The 18,659-nt window shown below is 43.2% G+C and overlaps 1 protein-coding gene across 6 annotated transcripts in view; it reads right to left on the bottom strand.

The window, feature by feature from the left end:
• The window catches only part of ECA3 (endoplasmic reticulum-type calcium-transporting ATPase 3), a 93,717-nt gene extending 75,358 nt beyond the window's left edge, over positions 1–18,359 (bottom strand). For 5 of the 6 annotated variants that reach the window (XR_013583661.1, XR_013583662.1, XR_013583663.1 and 2 more), the window contains exons 1-12: positions 18,230–18,359; positions 18,093–18,143; positions 17,983–18,016; positions 17,191–17,208; positions 15,514–15,650; positions 15,000–15,074; positions 14,005–14,050; positions 13,074–13,133; positions 12,905–12,985; positions 11,766–11,851; positions 9,266–9,367; positions 8,902–8,955 (exon numbers count right to left, since the gene is read on the bottom strand). Coding sequence is in view for 2 of the 6 variants with exons in the window: in XM_078585796.1 (XP_078441922.1) it covers positions 8,902–8,955; positions 9,266–9,367; positions 11,766–11,851; positions 12,905–12,985; positions 13,074–13,133; positions 14,005–14,050; positions 15,000–15,074; positions 15,514–15,650; positions 17,191–17,208; positions 17,983–18,016; positions 18,093–18,143; positions 18,230–18,262 (777 nt within the window). In the remaining 4 variants the exon portion in view is untranslated. The remainder of the gene's footprint in view (positions 1–8,901; positions 8,956–9,265; positions 9,368–11,765; positions 11,852–12,904; positions 12,986–13,073; positions 13,134–14,004; positions 14,051–14,999; positions 15,075–15,513; positions 15,651–17,190; positions 17,209–17,982; positions 18,017–18,092; positions 18,144–18,229) is intronic. The other variant, XM_078585795.1, reaches the window with a different exon arrangement.
• Positions 18,360–18,659: the final 300 nt, after the last annotated feature.

Raw genomic sequence — 18,659 nt, 5'->3', positions numbered from 1 at the left:
CCGTTGGGCTTAGGAATGGAGTCGGCCAGAGTTGGGAACAGAGTCGGCTAGAGCCCAGTTCACAGTGGGACTTGAACCACAGGAGTCAATAGCTTGTTAGGAGAACCAAGCCGCCCTGGAGGCCGGCGAGGGCAACCGGTGAAGAACATGGTTTGCACTGCAAGGAGTGTAAGCAGAACGGCAGTAGTCGTCAATCAGTGACGGCCTAGGTGCTAACTAAAAGGAAGTCAATTGGTCAGCGCTCCCCAGCCCGGGGAGTTAGCAGTAGGTAAACACCTGATTTGAAGCGGGCGGGTGGAAATGATTGTTGACTCCGGTTCTTTTTCGAACCCCTGGAGTTTTGACCGACCCAATCCTAGGCTGAGGCCCACACAGATAGTCATGAGGGGACACACGAAGGAGCTAGAGCGCCGATACGTGTCCCCACAATGGAGAATAGTGCAGTACCCCACCAGGGATAGAGGAGAAGACTGAAGAACTCCAGACGGAAGGAAGATTTTTTTCCAGCCGCGACACCAAAGCATTCACACGGGAAGGGCACGGGGCAAGACATCAAGTGGTCCCAATGGAAGTATCTTTAACAGGGAAACAAACCTAATGAGCTGGGTGTTAAGGAGTCAGCACCAGGAAGACAGTGCGCCAACTCGCCGAGTCAAAGCACACACGCGGCGAATTCTGTCTAGGACTTAATCAAGATTAGTTAGTAATGAATCAGCATATATACTATACTCGTTAGAGGATTAGATGCTAGGATTAAATATAGGTTCAAACATAGTATAGGATTAAATATAGATGGATAGGATTACATCTAGATAGAGTTATAACGGTCAGGATTATATTGGGTCCACAACACAGATCTACGGTTGTGATCGGTGCGCCCATTTAGTTATAACGGTCCAGATTTAATCTGATCAATATTTTAAGGAAGAGGACACGACACCGATCGAGGGCCATGATCGGTGTACCCCTTTGAATTATGACGGTAAAGATTAAGTCTGGATTCAAATGAAATATATCTGTTGTAAGCCGTTACAACGGATATATTTCAATAACAGAAATTCACTATTTTCTATCATCTATACGCATTATAAAAACCAATATGATGTAATCTAAATTTTTTGGAATAACAACGATCCTATGCTAGCACCTCTTTTCTTGGTGTTCTTCTTCTCTCTCTCTTTCTCTCCTTCATCTTCTACCTTCTTCCTTCTACCTCTGTCGAAGATTCTCAACACTGGGGTCCTAGATCCAAAACCACTACATTGACGAGTGAACCACATAACCAAAATTCAGTCACTGGGAGAGCTGAAAGGAGGGTCGTTACTCCAGCGGATGGACGTACAAGGACGGACGAGGGCAGGCTACGTTTTGAAGGGGAGCTTAGATGTTTTCGATGTATGTCACAGGGGCATTTCACTTGGGAGTGTCGTGAGCCGGTCATTTGTCAAGGATGCCAAGGAGCGGGGCACCGTCAATTAACGTGGCCCCCAACGGCAATTAGGAGACAAGAATCGTTGAATAGACCAAAGGGAAAGGCAAGCTCAGGACACGGTCAAGGAGTGAGACTATCCAGCAGTGGGAAGAGGAAGTGTACCGGACTCCACACAATTTAGTGTTGCCTGATAGGGAAAATAGTCAGCGGTTCTCCAAAACTACAGGAGGTTAAACAGGATCTTTGGCAACGATTTCCTGCAACAAAGAGCGTACAAATCTGGAATCTAGATCTCTCTATTCATCAGGGGAACATCCATGGCAACATATATTGCAATATGTGTATGGGTACAACACCTCAATGGGGGCACAACAGTGAGGTGACGTCGAGTCCTTCCCGAAGATGGAGCTTGGGAGGAAGGTAATAAAACCCTCATATTACAAGCACATGGAGTCCCGATGAGGTACCGAACATGGGAGTGGATGGGACCTGCTGTGCATACAGTTGGACGTCTACGGTCTATCATTTCCACAGGTATAGTCTCCGGGGACCCAAACATGGTTTTACTGGAGGTGGCAACCACGACATCAAAGCAGCTTCCAGGACACGTCTGGCTCAAAAGCCCACACCGCAATTTTATGGTCAGTTTGAGGGAGCGGCTCCGCCCAACAGCGCCAAACATCAAGGGTAGCTCATCGGCACAATACAGAGACCAAGGGACATCTGCTATTAAAGGTAAGCAAGTGGAGCAGGAGAAGAGATTCAGCTCATCGCCTTCGTGCAAACAAAGAATCCTACCTGCAGCACAAGAGAAGGTATCACAGGTGGAGTACTCAGGGGAGCAATCGTCCACCATTAAGTTAGACAAAGGCAAAGGGCAGGATTAGGCAAAGACAGGTAGCCGATCAGATAAGTCAGCCCAGACAGGGAATGGATCCTGTAGTGGCACCCACAAGGGTCGGAGTGCCCAGGAGGGGAGTGACCAGGCGTCACGAGCGATGCCCCTCCAATGGAAGAAGGAAGCAGTCAGCCAGTGCTGACAGGGGCGACACCATCCGGGATCAGTTCATTGATAAGGGAAGGCGTGGACACGACGTCGCAAATGATACAGAATAAGATGCACGCGGAGGCAGCGGAGGCAGCGGAGGATAACCAGTCTCCTGCAGATCAAAATGGGGTCCCCATCCAATCTAGATGGCGATTTGGGGCACCACAGAGGTTGCGTAGACTCTCCATAGGAGATATAAGACGATACAAAGGGTTGGTTTACAGAAGAGGAAAGCTCCTCTTACGGGACGATGCAGGGGGACGAGCTTGGATTAAGGTGGGGAAGAGCGGAAAACTCTCATTCGAAGAAACAGAAAAGGAGAGGGCAGCCGCTACCACCACAGGAATTACGGCTGGGGAGGAGGGGAAGAGGATCACACACCAGTACACGAGTGGAGAGCAGAGCATGGAAGACGGATCAAAGGGAAGAGACACGGTACAGGGAGTGATTCATGCAGAGCAGAAGGTGAGCGACCCAGTCATGACCCAGAGGGCATGCGAGTTGGCCACAGATGCAGAGTTGAGGAAGAGGCTGACACAGTGGGGGGTACACGGAGACCAAGAATGAATTGCATTTCATGGACTGTATGCGGGCTTTGAGATGCTCGTAGGCGTAGCATAGTGGGACGATATCTTCGTGAATGGAACGCCAGTGGTATGCCTACAAGAAACCATGAAGGAAGAGTGGGAGAAACGGGAATGGCATACGGTGGGGGGGAATACCTTGACGGGTTCATAGCAGTGAATGTTGTTGGGCGATCCAGGGGCCAGGTAATTGCATGGAACAAGACAGTTCTATCGAAAGAGGCTAAATGGTTGGGTCAATTTGCGGCAGGAGTGAAGCTACGACAACACAGTGACGACTATGAATGGGCGGAAATTTTGGTTTATGTCCCTGTATCCAATGCCCAAAGAGCTTCTCTATGGAGGGAACTATACGAGGTGGTAGACACGTTTGCAGGACTCCCACTATTAATCGGAGGAGATTTCAACGTGATGCTGTGGACAGGGGACCGTCCTAACGCTCGTGGTGGTCTAGACCAGGGATCCGATGAGTTTCGGACGTTCATATCAGAGGCGGGTCTTCAGGAAATGGGGCCTCAAAATTGAAACTACACATGACGCAGCACAAAATCCCATAATGCACGCTCGCGTTTAGATAGACTCCTCTGTTCCGTGGAACTGTCGGAACGATTTTCCCTAGCAGTTGTCATTGCTCTGCCACGTCCTCTGTCCGATCACACACCAATTAAGTGGCAGAGCCAAGAAGGTCAAGGCCGATCTACATGCTTCAAGATGGATTGCTCATGCTTGCAAGAGGAGGCATTCAAAAACAAAGTAAAAGAATGGTGGGCATCTCAGGTTATCCCGGGGTCAGCCACATTTAGATTGACATCGAAATTGGAGGGGCTCTGATCACACTTGCTAGTCATTCGGAATAGGATTCAGATGGAGAGAAACAAACGTCGCTTGGAGGGATCCCAAGAAATTTCTGGTTCAAGGCCAGTAGGGACCGCACTTGCCGAACACTTTCGAGCTTTTTCCCAACGGGAACCTCTTAGCAAATAGAAATGGGGTGGAAGTGGAGCCACCATAGTGAATGAGAGCCAACAAGCAGAATTGACAAGACCTTTCACCGCGGAGGAAGTGAAAGTAGCCGTCAAAGGGCTAAATGGAGAAGGTGCACCAGGTCCGAATGGATTCCCCGTTTTCTTTTTTATTGAATTTTGGGATATGCTCAAAGTAGACGTTACGGGTACGTTGACAGAATTTCGCCATGGCAATTATGGCATGAAGCGCTTAAATAGATCGCATATTTTCCTATTAGCCAAATGCCAAGGGGCTTCTTGCATAGGCGATTATCATCCTATAGCACTCTCCAACTCCACCTATCTCATATTGGCCAAAGTACTGGCGAATTGACTTTGGCAAGTGATCGGTGATTTGGTCGGACCTTTACAATCCGCATTCATCCCAGGGTGACAGTTGATCTACAGCGCGGTAGTTTCAGGGGAAATCATAACAGCTTAGCAGAGAGAGGGCAGGAAAGGCTTCATGTGGAAAGTTGACTTCGCCAAGGCATACGACACACTTGATTGGGAGTTTTTATGGGCTTCACTGAGACAGCGGAACTTTCCGAGGGAATGGATCCAATGGGTGCGAAGGTGTGTGACATCAAATGCCTTCTCGGTTCTCGTGAATGGTAAACCAGAGAGAAGTTGGATCCGACCTCAAAGAGGAGTTAGACAAGGTTGCTCTTTGGCCCCGCTCTTGTTTGTCCTTGTAGTGGATGCCCTGGACATCTGCACGGTAAAGATATACGCATGGGGCAAACTGAAGGTCTTTCAATCCACAAGCTTCCCAACGGGTATACCTATACTACAGTATGCAGATGACACTACATTCTTCATAGAAGGCTCAGTGGAGGAAGCCCGAAATCTGCCAATGCTATTAGACCTCTTCGCCGACTTCTCCGGCCTACAGATCAACCATTCCAAATCCGCTTTTTTGGGATTGGGCCTTAGACCGGAGGAGGAGGTCCAGTGCTCAAAAGCTCTGGGGACCCCCATTGGAACACTTCCAATGCGTTATCTAGGTTATTCCTGAAGAGGGGGCGTCTAACTGCTACGGATTGGTCTCCTACAATCGAGAAGGTGGAGAAGCGACTTGAGTGTTGGTAGAGTCGGGTATTATCACCAGCGGGACGTCTGATTTTGGTGAGATCGGTATTATCAGCAATACCAATATTTTACCTTTAAGTCTTCAACTTGCCTAAGGGAATTGGTCGTCGGGTAGAAGCTCTGATGAGGCGGTTCTTCTGGAATGTGACTGGATCGGCAGTTGGCCAGGTATCAGCAAGGGTGTCATGGGAGGTGGTGTGTAGACCAGTTGAACATGGCGGGCTTGGGGTACCACATCTGCAATCCATGAATATAGCACTGCTAACTAAATGGGTGGCCAAGGTTATGGGCCCAGAAGATGACATGGTCACAAAAGTGCTACGAGATATGTACAGCACGCATTTGAATTGGGAACTGAGATCGAGGCCAATCAGAGGGGCTTCCGGCTTTTGGCAGGGATTGGGCCAAATTTTCCAGCAAAGCCAAGGGTTATTTGTACCCAAACTAGGGGATGGAACGTATTTTTGTTATTGGCTGGACAACTGGTCCACAGGAGGTCCGATACAGGAAGTTTTCCCCTGACTATTCACACTGGTTATGAGCCCACAAGCCTCGGTGAGAGAATGTTGAGATGGCACATGGAATCCACGCTAGAGGAATCCACTGTTTGAACAGAGAGTGGAAGAACTCTTGAACACGCAACACAAAATAGTGGACCTAAGGCCTGTGTATGGAATAAGGGACAGTTGGGTATGGAGGGGAGCTCAGTGGTCAGTTTGAGAGACGTATAAGGAGATCCGGGGGAGTACGACAGAAGATGCAGACCTTATACACACATGTAAATGCCTATGGGAACATAAGGTACCGCTTAAAGTTAGAATTTTTGGTTGGCTGCTTATTAGGCGCCGAGTTATGACACGTACTCTCCGAAGGCGCATGATCCCAGACACGCCAATCGCGTGTCCCATGTGCTGCCTTGGAGAGGAAGATTGTTCTCGCCTATTTTTTGAGTGTCCTTTTGCGCAGGCCATTTGGAGAGCACAGCAGCTGAGATGGGTGGACGTGACGTCAGATGAAGCGTGCTGGAAGTCCCTTAGGAGGAGAGCGGGTAGCGGATGGACGAGCTGGGGAAAGGCTCTTGCAGTGCTTTGGACGTTGTGGCTTCACCGCAACGAGGTGGTATTCAAGGGGAAGACGGCGTCGCTGGAATCAATGCTACATGACGTAGTGAAATGTATCTCCTTCTGGTTCAGTAGGACATAACGGAGGGAAAAGGGACCCAGTGGGCCGGGCATGTACCATGTCACGATCATATATGTTAATAGTATCTCTGGGTTGACCACCGAATTCCGGGTGGTCATCCCTCTTTTAATTCAAAAAAAAAAAAAATCAGAGTCTGAGCATATATAGCAAGAGTAACCCAACTGCAAAGATAATATCTGGACGTGAATGATTAAAGTAAATCAGTCTATTAATCAGCCTTGGATAATGCTGTTTTTCTCAAGGACTAAGCCTCTTCACATGGTCCCAAAGTTAAATTCTAATCCTTGGTTTAGAATTTGACATCTTAGGGTTTCAACTTACCAAGGCCCACAAAAACCTTATTTAGTCTGTCTTTCATATTGCACTTCCATAGCTGGGAGTCTGAGTCTCCCAGAGGTCAGCAATGATACTATTCTCTCCAGTTTGCATGCACCTTTCACCAGAGTCATCTTTCCTTCATATAAATTTATTCCCCTAGCCGTCAGCTCATAGATGGGCAAAGCATTGTTTCTTTTGCCATAGCTTTGATGTCTGTGGTCCAATACTTACCTGCCATGAAATTCGAAAATTTTGAAGAAAAAAGCAGGCATATTGCTCAGAAGCCATGTGTAAGCATCATCGTTATCCCAGGTGGCATATCGTAGCTCTGTTCTTTGCGTATCCTCAACTGAATGACCTTTAAATTGGCGACCATTAAAACTGTGCTCGATCACATCGACTTTAGCTCATTAAGTTGAACCCTACAAATCTAAGAGCAAAGATACCACCACCAGAATGGTGCTCTGACGTGCCAGCTAAACCATACGCTGGATGATCCTCCATAGTCAATGGCCTCATTGGTCATCGTCCTCATTTTTCATTCCTCGTCAAAAGAGAGATTTTAAAAGAATATTTGGCACCACTTGAAATAATAATTTTTTTTTTTGAAGAAAATATGGAAGGCCACCAGGAAACCGTGGCCAATCCGCTATCATTAAATTGTAAATGTTTTGTACAAACAATGTACAAACCCGACCAAAAAAGGACTATCCTCCCCTTCCAACCCAAAAATACACAAGTGCCTCTACGGCATGAATTTTGTCCACTACCGAAGCTACCTTTCTTTTAAACACCACTTCATTCCGATGTAGCCATAACGCCAAGAGCACTGGGAGTAGCCGCCCCCATTCCACTCCACTTCTGTGTCTTCCTTCTATGACTGAAGTCCAAAAGGCCTCATCCGAGGAGACATTCACCTCCGGTACCTGTTGCGATGTCCAGACTCTCTGGGCGAAGTGACACGTGAAGAATAGGTGTGAGCAGTCCTCCTCCCCCCTAGCGCATATAGGACAGTCAATGGGATCCATGGGGGCCCATCTCCGCCGATAGGCCCGTGTGATCAGCCTCCGCCTCCGCAATAACCAGCTGAAAAGTCGCACTTTCAGTGGAACTTTGAGTTTCATCAACCTGTGGCATGCCCCATTGATGGTCACGTCGTCCCTCGCTTCTCCTCTAATCTTCAAATATGCTTCTTTCACTGAGAAAGACGACCCCCACCACGTCCAACCGTCTCCACTTTCAGTTGAGGGGCTGAGTGGTAGAAGTGACTCTTGCATCCCCAAAAACTCCTCAAAACGTGGCTCTGATAAAGCTCTTGTCAATGTAGGGACCCAAGCCTCGTCCCAACACTCACTGACTTTGGCCTCTGGGTGTCTCGCTAGTGCAAATAGTCTTGGGAACTTTAACTTCATGGTGCCTTGGTTAGACCAATTATCAGTCCAAAAATGGAACCTTGCCCCATCCCCCAATTTGGGCTCAAAGAACTCCTGCACGTGAGGTATCGCTTGGTGTAGACCGCTCCAAATGGGGGATTCTCCCCTGACACGAGCCCAACGCCTCTCCCAACCTATCTCAGAGCCATATCTATCTCTCAGGACATTGAAAACTAGGCCCTCTGTTGACTTCATAATCCGTTCCACCCATTTGGCCAACAATGTCAGATTCATTGATTCCAGATGAAGGATCCCCAGCCCTCCCTGCTTCATAGGTCTACACAATATCTCCCACGCCACAAGAGGCACTCCCTTGCCCCCTTCCTCTCCAGTGCCTCCCCAAAAGAACCTTCTCATAGCCCCCTACAATCTGTTTACCACTACTGCTGGCATTTTGAATACTGACCAGTAGAATAACTGGATTGCTGACAGGACCAACCGTAGTAGCACCAAACGACCCCCTTTTGACAGTGTCTTGCTCTGCCAACCTTCGAGCCTCCTTTCCACTTTGTCGACTACCGGATGCCACTCTGCTGCTAGGATCCGTCTCCCAGTCAACGGAAGACCCAAATAGCCCATCGGGAGCGAGCCTTGAGGTGTGCCTAAAGCTCTTGCACACTGTGCCTTTTCCTCCGAAGAAAGTCCGAAACCCACAAAGGCCGACTTGGCTTGATTAAGTTGTAGCCCTGAGAAGTCCGCAAATAGTTCAAGCAATGCGGATAAAATAATTATAAAAAAAAGACATAGAACTTGGGAAACTCATCTACAGATATGACACCAATATCACCTTTGCCAGAAATGCACCAAATTCATCAAGTTTCTTCTTCAATGGTGTCATTTCCTGCAAAATAAAGCTACAAGATAAGGAATAAGCACAGGAAATTATGGCATACATCATATCTGTATTAACAACTTTTTTAAACACATAATTTTCACATATACTATGCAAATAAACTGTGGTGCACTGAAGATGATGTTATGGAGTGATAGGACAACGAAAAGCAGCTTAAAGAGACAAAGCGACAAAAGAAACTCTTAAGCAGATAAGAAAGAATTTTTTTCTGAAACAAATAAAAGGCAGTCACCCGACGATGTAGCAGATAAGAAAGAATAATTCATGATATGTCGATGTAGCAGCAAATGTAACTCACATCTTCAGTTCTCAGCATTGCATCTCGAATGCTACCCATAGCTGTATTAGAGCCAATGCCAACAACCACAGCTCTTGCACGCCCGGCAACTACAGTAGTTCCCTGAAAATGAAATCATTAATGTCTCTATAAAATTCAATAATTAGAAAACACTTTGACTTCCAAAGGTTATCTTCTTATGTTCTTACCAAGCATGTGACTGGTCTCTGTCTCCCATACTAACCTCTTAGTCAGTTTGAGAAAATTAGCAGTCATGAGAGTTATCCATGATTCGAGTATTAAACAAATCCACGAAAAGTGAACAGAAGTTAATCTAGCATCATTTCCATCATTGGATCACTTGAGATCTCAATGACAACTAACATAGACCTAACCACCAAGGATATGATGACATAGCTGATCTAGATGACCAATACATACCCACTGCCCAAGGCAAGGGTTCTAGAAATTTTTAATTTAAAAATGAGACGGTTAACCAACTTAATTTTAAGCATGGCTCTCTCACATCAGATTTTCCCAATTTCCTCAAAAAAAAATCAGATTTCTCAATTAGCGTACAACAGGATTCCATTCTACCAACACAACAGAAGAAATTTATAATCCCTCTTTAAAAATACCATGAAAGAAGAAACCGTTGCTCTTGAGCTAAATGACACAAGGGATCTTGTAACGTTGCTTCATGAAATTCTTTTAAAAAAACACTGCTTCATGAAAATAAATAGTTTGCAACAGATTAGTTTCATGCTAAAATAGAAGGCTCGTATCAGGAAGGGGAATGGAGGAGATACAGGGTAGATAATCCCAGGGTCATAGAGTAGAACGGGAGTGATTGGAAGGGTCGATAGGAGGCAGAGATCGAACAGGGACAAGCTGCCTGAAAGATATGGTGAGGAGTTAACGGTAGCAGGTGAGGATCATCGAAGACTAAAAGAGAACCAATCGACAGCGGTAGGGGTCTGATTGGAGGGAAGCCAGCAGAAAACCCGGTGAGACAATCATGAGGGTAGGGGATCGCTGGACAGTCAAGGGGACGCGGCTGAGACAGTGCGCCAAAAGGCCAATCTTACCATAATTATTTTTTTTATTGAAAGAAAAGAGGAAAGATCACCCAAAATTAATAATAATATATTTGTCCAGCCTTGCCTCTTTTCCCTCCTTTACTTCTTATTGAGCCAGTAGGATATACAATTCTCCACGTCATATAGCACCGAGTCCAGCAACAGTCTTTCCCTCAAATACCACGTCATTACAGTGCAGCCATAGCGTCCAGAGCACCGCGAGGACCTTCCCCATCTCAAATGTCCTCTGCCCGCACTCCCCCTGAGTGATCTCCGGCATGTCACGTCTGACGTTACGTCCACCCACTTAGCTTCTGTGATCTCCAAATCTTACCATGATTCTTTACTTTATTTCAAAAAAAACATAATTCTTTACTCCCTACTAAAGGGAGGGCAACATGTATTTAAAGAGAAAGGAAGCAATCTATCCCAAAACATCAAATGACTAAATGCCTCTAATGGGCTATGTTATAGCGTATCACGTGACGTGCACGTGATACATCATCGGAAATGTGAAACTAGCCGTTACAACGGCACCTGTGTATACTCACCTAATCAGAGAAATAGAATGACTCCTTTTGGTTTTCTTTTTCTCATTGCCCTAAGAATCTTTCTCCTTCCCGATAGCCCTCTACGTCTGCATCTATCTTCCCTATATCTTGGCAGGCTAAAATCCCAAAGGTACCTTTAGGGGAATAGGATCGTATCACAGGTGAGATAAAAAAATTATAAGTCAAGACTGGCCGAGAAGGGGTACAACCTGACATATGGAATTAAGTACTTCAAAACTTGTGCATTACGAAAAGGTGACGATTTTCTAGCACTGTTTTAGCTTATGTGATGGAGCTTCACCTTAGCTTTACTTCACTAATTTGTTTTCTAAGTATTTTAATAGCTGAAATCAGAGATTAGGCCAGTTCACAGTAACTGTAGAATAGTTTAATGTTCCCATAATTGAATTTAAAATAAAAAATCATGTTCAAAGGAATAATCAGAACAGAGGTACTGTCAAACTCCACCCCTCCTGAGTGTAACAAGCTTCTCTCTCAAGCGCTGACAGACTCATGCGGTATGATTAGAGTTTACCAAAAAACAAGCCCCTTCATTCCCAAATGATGGCTGGTTTCAATACTGGTCTATGTAGTTAAGTGGGCCCGGCACACTCGTCTTAAGTCACATATTCTCACGTGTCAATATTGCCAGAAGGGTGTGAGTATTCTACTTACAGATATTGCCACAAGGGTGTGGCCCACTCAAACAAAATAAAAAAATATAAATCTGTTTCGGCCACCTATATTATGTGGCCGACATGCATCGATGGGTTAAAACAAAAAATAAAGGGAAAGGGATACAAGAAACATGGAGATAACAGATGCTGGTTGACAGATATCATAAGAGCAACCTAGGGTTTGATAGGAACATGAAAAGGGATGACATCTTACAGAGAAGAGGATATTTGTTTTGTCTTGGTAGACAGCATTGGTCGTCAGAGTGCGTTCAAGTTCTTTTGTAACGGAGCAGCTTTCACCTTTTCACGAAAACACATGCATGTATGATATAAAAAACAACTTTCAGAGATCAAAAAGTGATATCAAAACTTTGCAAATGGAGTTGATCACATTAAACCCTATACATTATGAGAATAAATACAAAAAACAAGTTTATTATGACTAGATTTTTTGTAGAGGATATTTTTGAACGGAGTTTAACCAGTAAGTCGAGTTAGGTGTATTCAAACAACCAAACTGTTCAGGGTATCTGGACACGGATTCCTACCTTGCCTCTTATTCATGGGTCATAGAAAACAGAAAAATAATTTGAAGCAATAATGAGCATCCCTTTGTAAAATAGCTGCTCCTGAATTGTTTCCAGGCCTTGCAAATTGCATATTATACTTTTACTGCTGGATACTTTCATATTTCACATTTTACTTTGGCGTATCTTTTTTGTCTATACAATATAAACGAGGTCCGAGAATTCTCTTTATAATGTTTCTCTTTATAATGTTTCTTTTTTTTCTTTATAATGTTTCTTTTTAACTTGAACGTTCTTCATCATAGTCCTCATTCTTTATTTCAGTATGACTTTTGAAGATTGTTAGATTGGAGGTTTAACATGTCATTGTCTCCCTTATAAGGGAGTTTTTATTTAAAATTATAATGGTAAATCTACAAATTTAAGCAATTTTACTTATTTTCTAGGGTTTCCCCAAATCCCAGGCTGTCAGGCTCCTCCTGTCGCTCTGTCTCTTCCTCTCTCTTCTGTGATCATCAAAAGTTTAATATGGTATCAGAGCAGGTTAGAGGGGGAGCCAGGGCTATGGGAGGATCCCGCTGCCCTGGCAGAAAGGGAATGAACCCTAGAAAATAAGTAGAATCTCTCATTTTCATTCACGTTCTATCTGCCTTAAACAGGTAGGTAGACCATTACAATTACATAAGACTCCATTATAAAGTAGGGAGCGATATCTTAACGCTGAAGTCCAACAAAACTTTATACCACTATGCCAAAAAGCAAAACCATTCATATTATTGAACCATGTCTTACGCATTTTTCTAAATAAAATGAATGTAATACATACCAGTAAGTATTGCTTGATCAACACGTAGATGACTGCTAAGCATCTCTACCATTCTCATATCGGCAGGGATCTTGTCCCCAACTGAAAGAGATGACACGTGAAGACATAAGACCAAACTGAAATTATACTAAGATAAAGACTGTCTTTATTTTGGATCACAATCAGGTACCTCCAACCTCTACAATATCTCCAGGAACGAGACCTGTAGCAGGTAAAATTGAAAAGCAACCTGCAAACTTGCCATAAATGATACTGATTATTATCCGAATAAAATTTCCATAAAAACATTTCGACCATGGTGGAGCACTTGAGTTCTCTACCATAAACTCCAGTTCAACTAGACAGATATTCCTTTAGGTAACTTTCTGATTATTCTAATTTACCTATTGTTATGCTTCGATCAGGTTTACTAATACCAATATCACCCACATGTGAGAGTGTTAAACAGCATCACCGTGAGATGAAAGTAACCCTTTCCTTGCATCTCCTCTGTGACTGCTCTACACCTGATTGACAATCTAGATGATATTCAGCCCAATGTAGACAAGTTTAGTCTGACCATATTTTTTTCTTATAACCAAAAGAGATATAACTGTAATGCTACAACTAAAACCAAATTTTCTTCCATGATTTAAAACAAGATGAACATATTAGTATCCAAGTGTTCCCTTATTTAATACAAGCAATTAGGGACTGCCGTTCATAAAGAGCAGCTCAAGAAACTTTTGTCAGGCATGTGGTCCACTAACAATGGTTGGATTATTCGAAGAGAGCACCAATGGCTGAATGGCCACAACCATCAAATCGTAGAGACTAAAGAACGAATTATGTCATGAATCACAGTTCATCAGGTGAAAAGACCAAGTCTACATTTCTTTAGTGATCTGAAACTTGATATTCCTTCCAATGGGTTGCATTTTTGGTCTGCTTCAAGATCAGGAGCAATGACTGCATAATTATGTTACCACCTCTTTAATACATGTTGTTAGATAGACGCTCACATAAATTATAAAACAGAGGACCACTACCCAACGGTAATTTGGTCTTCCTCAGTTAATTATAAATGTTAAGCACAAAGCCAATCAGTGTCAACTGCTCACCGTTTCTGAGAACAGTTGCAACATCAGCCTGATATGCCCGGAGTTCCTGAATGCCACAGAAAAAGGGTAGGTTTAGGAATAAAAGCTTTTTGAGGAACACTTAATAAGTTTAGAACAAAATAAAAAACGCAAAAATGCAGCTGATATATAATTTAGCACAACATTCGTTCTTGTTATTGATACAAATTAATCAAAATAAATCCATGTGTAAAGTATTTTGGATCAAAACCACAAATAAATCAACAGTGGAAAGATAACATGAGAGAATGACCAAATGGAAGAGACAAGTCATGCCAGAAAATATCTTCATAATTTTCTGTAGTGGTCCTCTATCAGCTACATTGATAAATTTGAGTAGCTGGACCATTTTTCCCATATGTCTCATCAGACGGGACCACTAGTTCAAGAAGAAATCCAGGAAACTGAATGTTGAATGACCAGAATGTGATGACATGAAGATTCATGGGCAGCAAAATCTTTACACTGGATAGAAGTTTCTAACCTCTAGGTACCAACAACAAGTGACACTGCATTAGGCAGCACCAACAACAGTAACGCAAATCTAGTTCCGGGTTCAGGGTTGTAACTACTCTGCTGGGGCCAATGCTCCACACAGAAGAGAAACAAAAAGGACTAGAAGTGACAATGCAACCAAACTCTATGTCTGTCGACACAGTCTGATAAAGCCAGAGAGAGAGAATGAGAGGAGAGAGGGAGAGAGAGTGTTCCCTCAGTAAAATCGTCATGATGAACCAGAGGTAGATGCTGAAGACATACAGGTAAGACGTACTACACCATCAAAAGGAGAGGGTTATAGCAAGGGAAGGGATAACATGTATGCAAAGGAGAACTATCCTTCCATTAATGGCAGAAATACCCCTACCAGGGATGGGAATTGTATCAAAACATGTGTAAAACTACAAGAGGGACTAATACAAGGAATCAATCTTACTAGTATAATAAAATGGAAAAAATTAAAGTTGGAAACAAATTACCTCAATTGCTTTTTCAGCATTTGTTTCTGTAATAACACCCACAGCTGCATTGGCTCCCAGTATCATCAGGATAACCTATCCAATGTCAAAATAAGGTAGAACGTGGGTCAAAACGTAAAAATGGCTATTCCTTAAAAAAAGCTGGAAATTTGGCTAGGAAAAAAACTAGAAAATCAAAGATCGTCATCTCAAACGAACACTGGGATAAAAGACAAATTCCCAACCAAGTTTAAAGAACTCCAGAAAACAATCATAACCGTTCTAAAGCAACGGAAATTTTTGAATAAGTGAGTTAAAAACAGAGTTTATAGGATTCATAATTTGTTTTTCTAAAATAAATAAACCTTGGGTTATATTCAGACATGTCGCTGAGTTCTCCATTTCAACTCAGACAAAATGTTGCCAATGTAAAAACTATGAAAACTGTGTGTCAACTAAGACGATCAAAGAAAGAAACAAGTCCACAAATTGAAGTGATACATTGGAGATAAACGATAGAACAAAGAGTCCTTACACAAGGTTCTACAAACGCTGTCAATCCAGTTTCCCCATCTAGTAATGCCAAAATAAATGAAATTATGGCTGCAGCAATCAAAATCTTGACAAGCAAATCATCGAACTGCTTCAGAATTAATTTCCAGAAGGGAGTGCCTACATCAAAATAACATTTGAGATGGATAGAAAAAAAAGACAACAATGTCTAATAAGCATCTTTAGTTGAGGAAAAAATAATATGAAGAAACAAATAATCAACAGAAAATACGGTAGTAACAATGGAAAACCAAAAAATGTGAGGTGAGCAACTCTTTCAGGGGACAGAAATCGAAAAAAAATTATAAATTTAGGTACACATCAAATATATGGAAATGGGGCCGACCGAATGTGTGTACACATGGAACAGCACGAGGGGGCTACCATGTTCTCTCGCCTGGACATTCCGATGTTTGGTGGAAATGTTGGAGAGGTTCCTGCTGGCCTATGTGCAAGCATCCCCAGACCACTGTAGTATGGCAGGGTCATGAAGGCCAGAATAGGTCCACATATTTCAAGCATCCAACAATCTTACTGCATGTGGCCTGCAGTGGGAACAGGGAGTTCCCATAAAGGTGTGTCTTTTTGGTTGGATGCTGATGCGGCAGCAACTAGTAACACAAGCCCTCTGAAAAGAATGTTCTTGGACACTTCACAAGAATGCCTTATGCACAAAAGAGGCAAGGAAGACTGTTCTCATCTCTTCTTTATATGCCAGTTTCCGCAGGAGATATGGGCATTGCACCAGATCCTCAGGGTGGATTTTTCTTCTAACGAGCTCTTCCGAATCTCAGTCAAGGAAGGCAGATCCAGGAGAAAGATGAAATGGGGAAGGCTTTTCGCGGAGATGGATGATATGGCTGCATCGCAATGAGGTGGTGTTTAAGGGGAGGACGGCCTCAACAGAAAATGTTCTTCGTGACATAAAGTCTCTTGTGGCAAACTGGTTTGGAAGATGGTGAAGGGGGTCTGTTTTGGTCACCGTTTGCATCAATTCTTCATCTATTTTAATAGCATCAGGTTGATCCCTGATCTCAGGTGAACTTCCTTGCCTTTTTTCAACCAAAAAAGATAAGATTTATCTAATATGGACCAACCAAGGAAATACAAAAGAAGATCAAGAGATGCCCCATTCAAGTACTCGGGACACAAGGAATAAGTGACCCTATTCAAGTACTTCTTTAAGTCATCTATTTCTAACATGAGAAAAACGTGACTTAGTTCTATGGCCCATACTGTAAGAAGATATTTAACTAGATGATTCGAGATTCCAGGTTTAAGGTTCTTTTGTTTAACCCAAACAGGACAGGTCGTAGCGGCTGAAGTGGAAGAAGGAGAATAGCAAACAACAGAGGTTTTTAAAGTGCCACACAACATTGTACCTTGACGCTCTAGGGGATTTCAATTCGGGGTGATGGATATTTAAACTAGAGCTCGCACAATAATTTGAAAGCTGAAAGGACATAAACTCTTTAAGGCAGACTTGTCTTTGGTCAAGGAAGTGGATGGTGGCCAGATCTAGGTGTGAACATAGATGACCCAGGAAATTTGAAAGACAGTTTCGAAGTGAAAATGTAAGAAAGCGATTTCATGGAAGAAAAGTGGTGTTTGAATAAATGACTAAGGAAATTACTGACTAGAAGAAAAAAAATCGACTTACTTCCTTCTTGGGGTAGAACTGCAATGGAGACACCAACATGCATAAAAAAAAGAGAAAAGATAAGCAATCAGCTTGTTGATAAGTAAGCATCGAGAAAACAGCTTCCACTACAGTCAAACGGTAAATGTTGGGAAAAGAGGACAGTACTGCACATACCAAAATCTAACCTTACCGATTCTCTTGATTTATATTCCTCTTCGATATCATTTTTTTTTCAAACATTATTCTTCAATATCATTGATTTGAACAATTAGCATGCAACAACGGATTCCATAAAGGAAGAATTTATAGGCCGACAAAGATTCGCAGAATTGAAGAGAAGTACGTCTGATCCACTTTGAGAGTTTGATACAGCCGTGAAGAGAGAAGGAAGATCAATAAATTTTCTCATCGCACTATATATGAGGTGTTACTTTTTTAGGCTGAAAAAAAGACCCAGAAGAACACCCTTATCTATTAGATACTTCAGAGGTATTTGATAATAAACAAAGGTCTACTTGATGATGGTAGATTGATTTTTTTCAACATATAAATTCCCACACCAAATGGACTCGTAAAAGTTTAAACGTTTGAGATGACGAAACACAGCAATGTCGCCACCATGAAACATCACTGAAAATAATTAGAACACTTAATAGACAAAAAAAACCAGGAACATGTCGGCCTAATTTGCGTATATGTCACAGAATTCGTTGCTAATGGAGAGAAAAAGATGGCTATAACCGAACACATGTTCTACAAGGATCGAATTATTCTTCACGATCCACCAAAGCAACTAAGCTAACAATATACCGTTAGCGCCATATATCCGCGCATTTTCAGCAACCTGCATCAAAGTGACAGCAAATTAAGAAACCAGGACCTTCCGCGACGATTCGATCACGCATTACCAACATTCCTACCTGCTCATCGTTCAGTCCTTTGCTTGGATCCACGCCGAAGGCTCCCAGCACCTGAAAAAAAAGTGAAAAATCAACCGAAAGGAATCGCGTAAACCGGCGGAATCGTGTTACGAGACGGTATGACGTGATAATCAAACCTCGGGGATCGATCTAGCGAAAGCATCGTCCATGGCCCCGCGGCCGAGGAAGATCGAAGATGCGCTTGTCAGCTCGTCGGAGTGTGAAGAAAGTTTAACAGAATGAAGATTAAGAACAGCAAACTAATTTAAGAGACTTCAGCCACGACTTCCCTCCAGATCTGAACCCCAACTTAGGACGGATGACGGAATTCGTCATCGTCGTCCATGGATGACGATAGACCCCTTGGGGCTAATTAGGGCTCTCGGATGAGGTTGTCATCGTCGTCATTAACATCATCATCGTCATCATCCTCATCGTCTTCATCGCCATCTTTGTCTTCATCATCCCCGTGTACTATTGAGATCTTAATGGGTAAAAAATGGGAATTGATCATGGATCAGATCAAGTTTTTTCAAGCATAACCATTGCACATCATTGACGATGATA

Source organism: Wolffia australiana, chromosome 14 (genome assembly GCF_029677425.1).
Source record: "Wolffia australiana isolate 7733 chromosome 14, ASM2967742v1".
Taxonomy (NCBI): domain Eukaryota; kingdom Viridiplantae; phylum Streptophyta; class Magnoliopsida; order Alismatales; family Araceae; genus Wolffia; species Wolffia australiana.
Note: the sequence above shows the minus strand (reverse complement) of the source record. Positions and strands in the feature narration are given on the sequence as shown.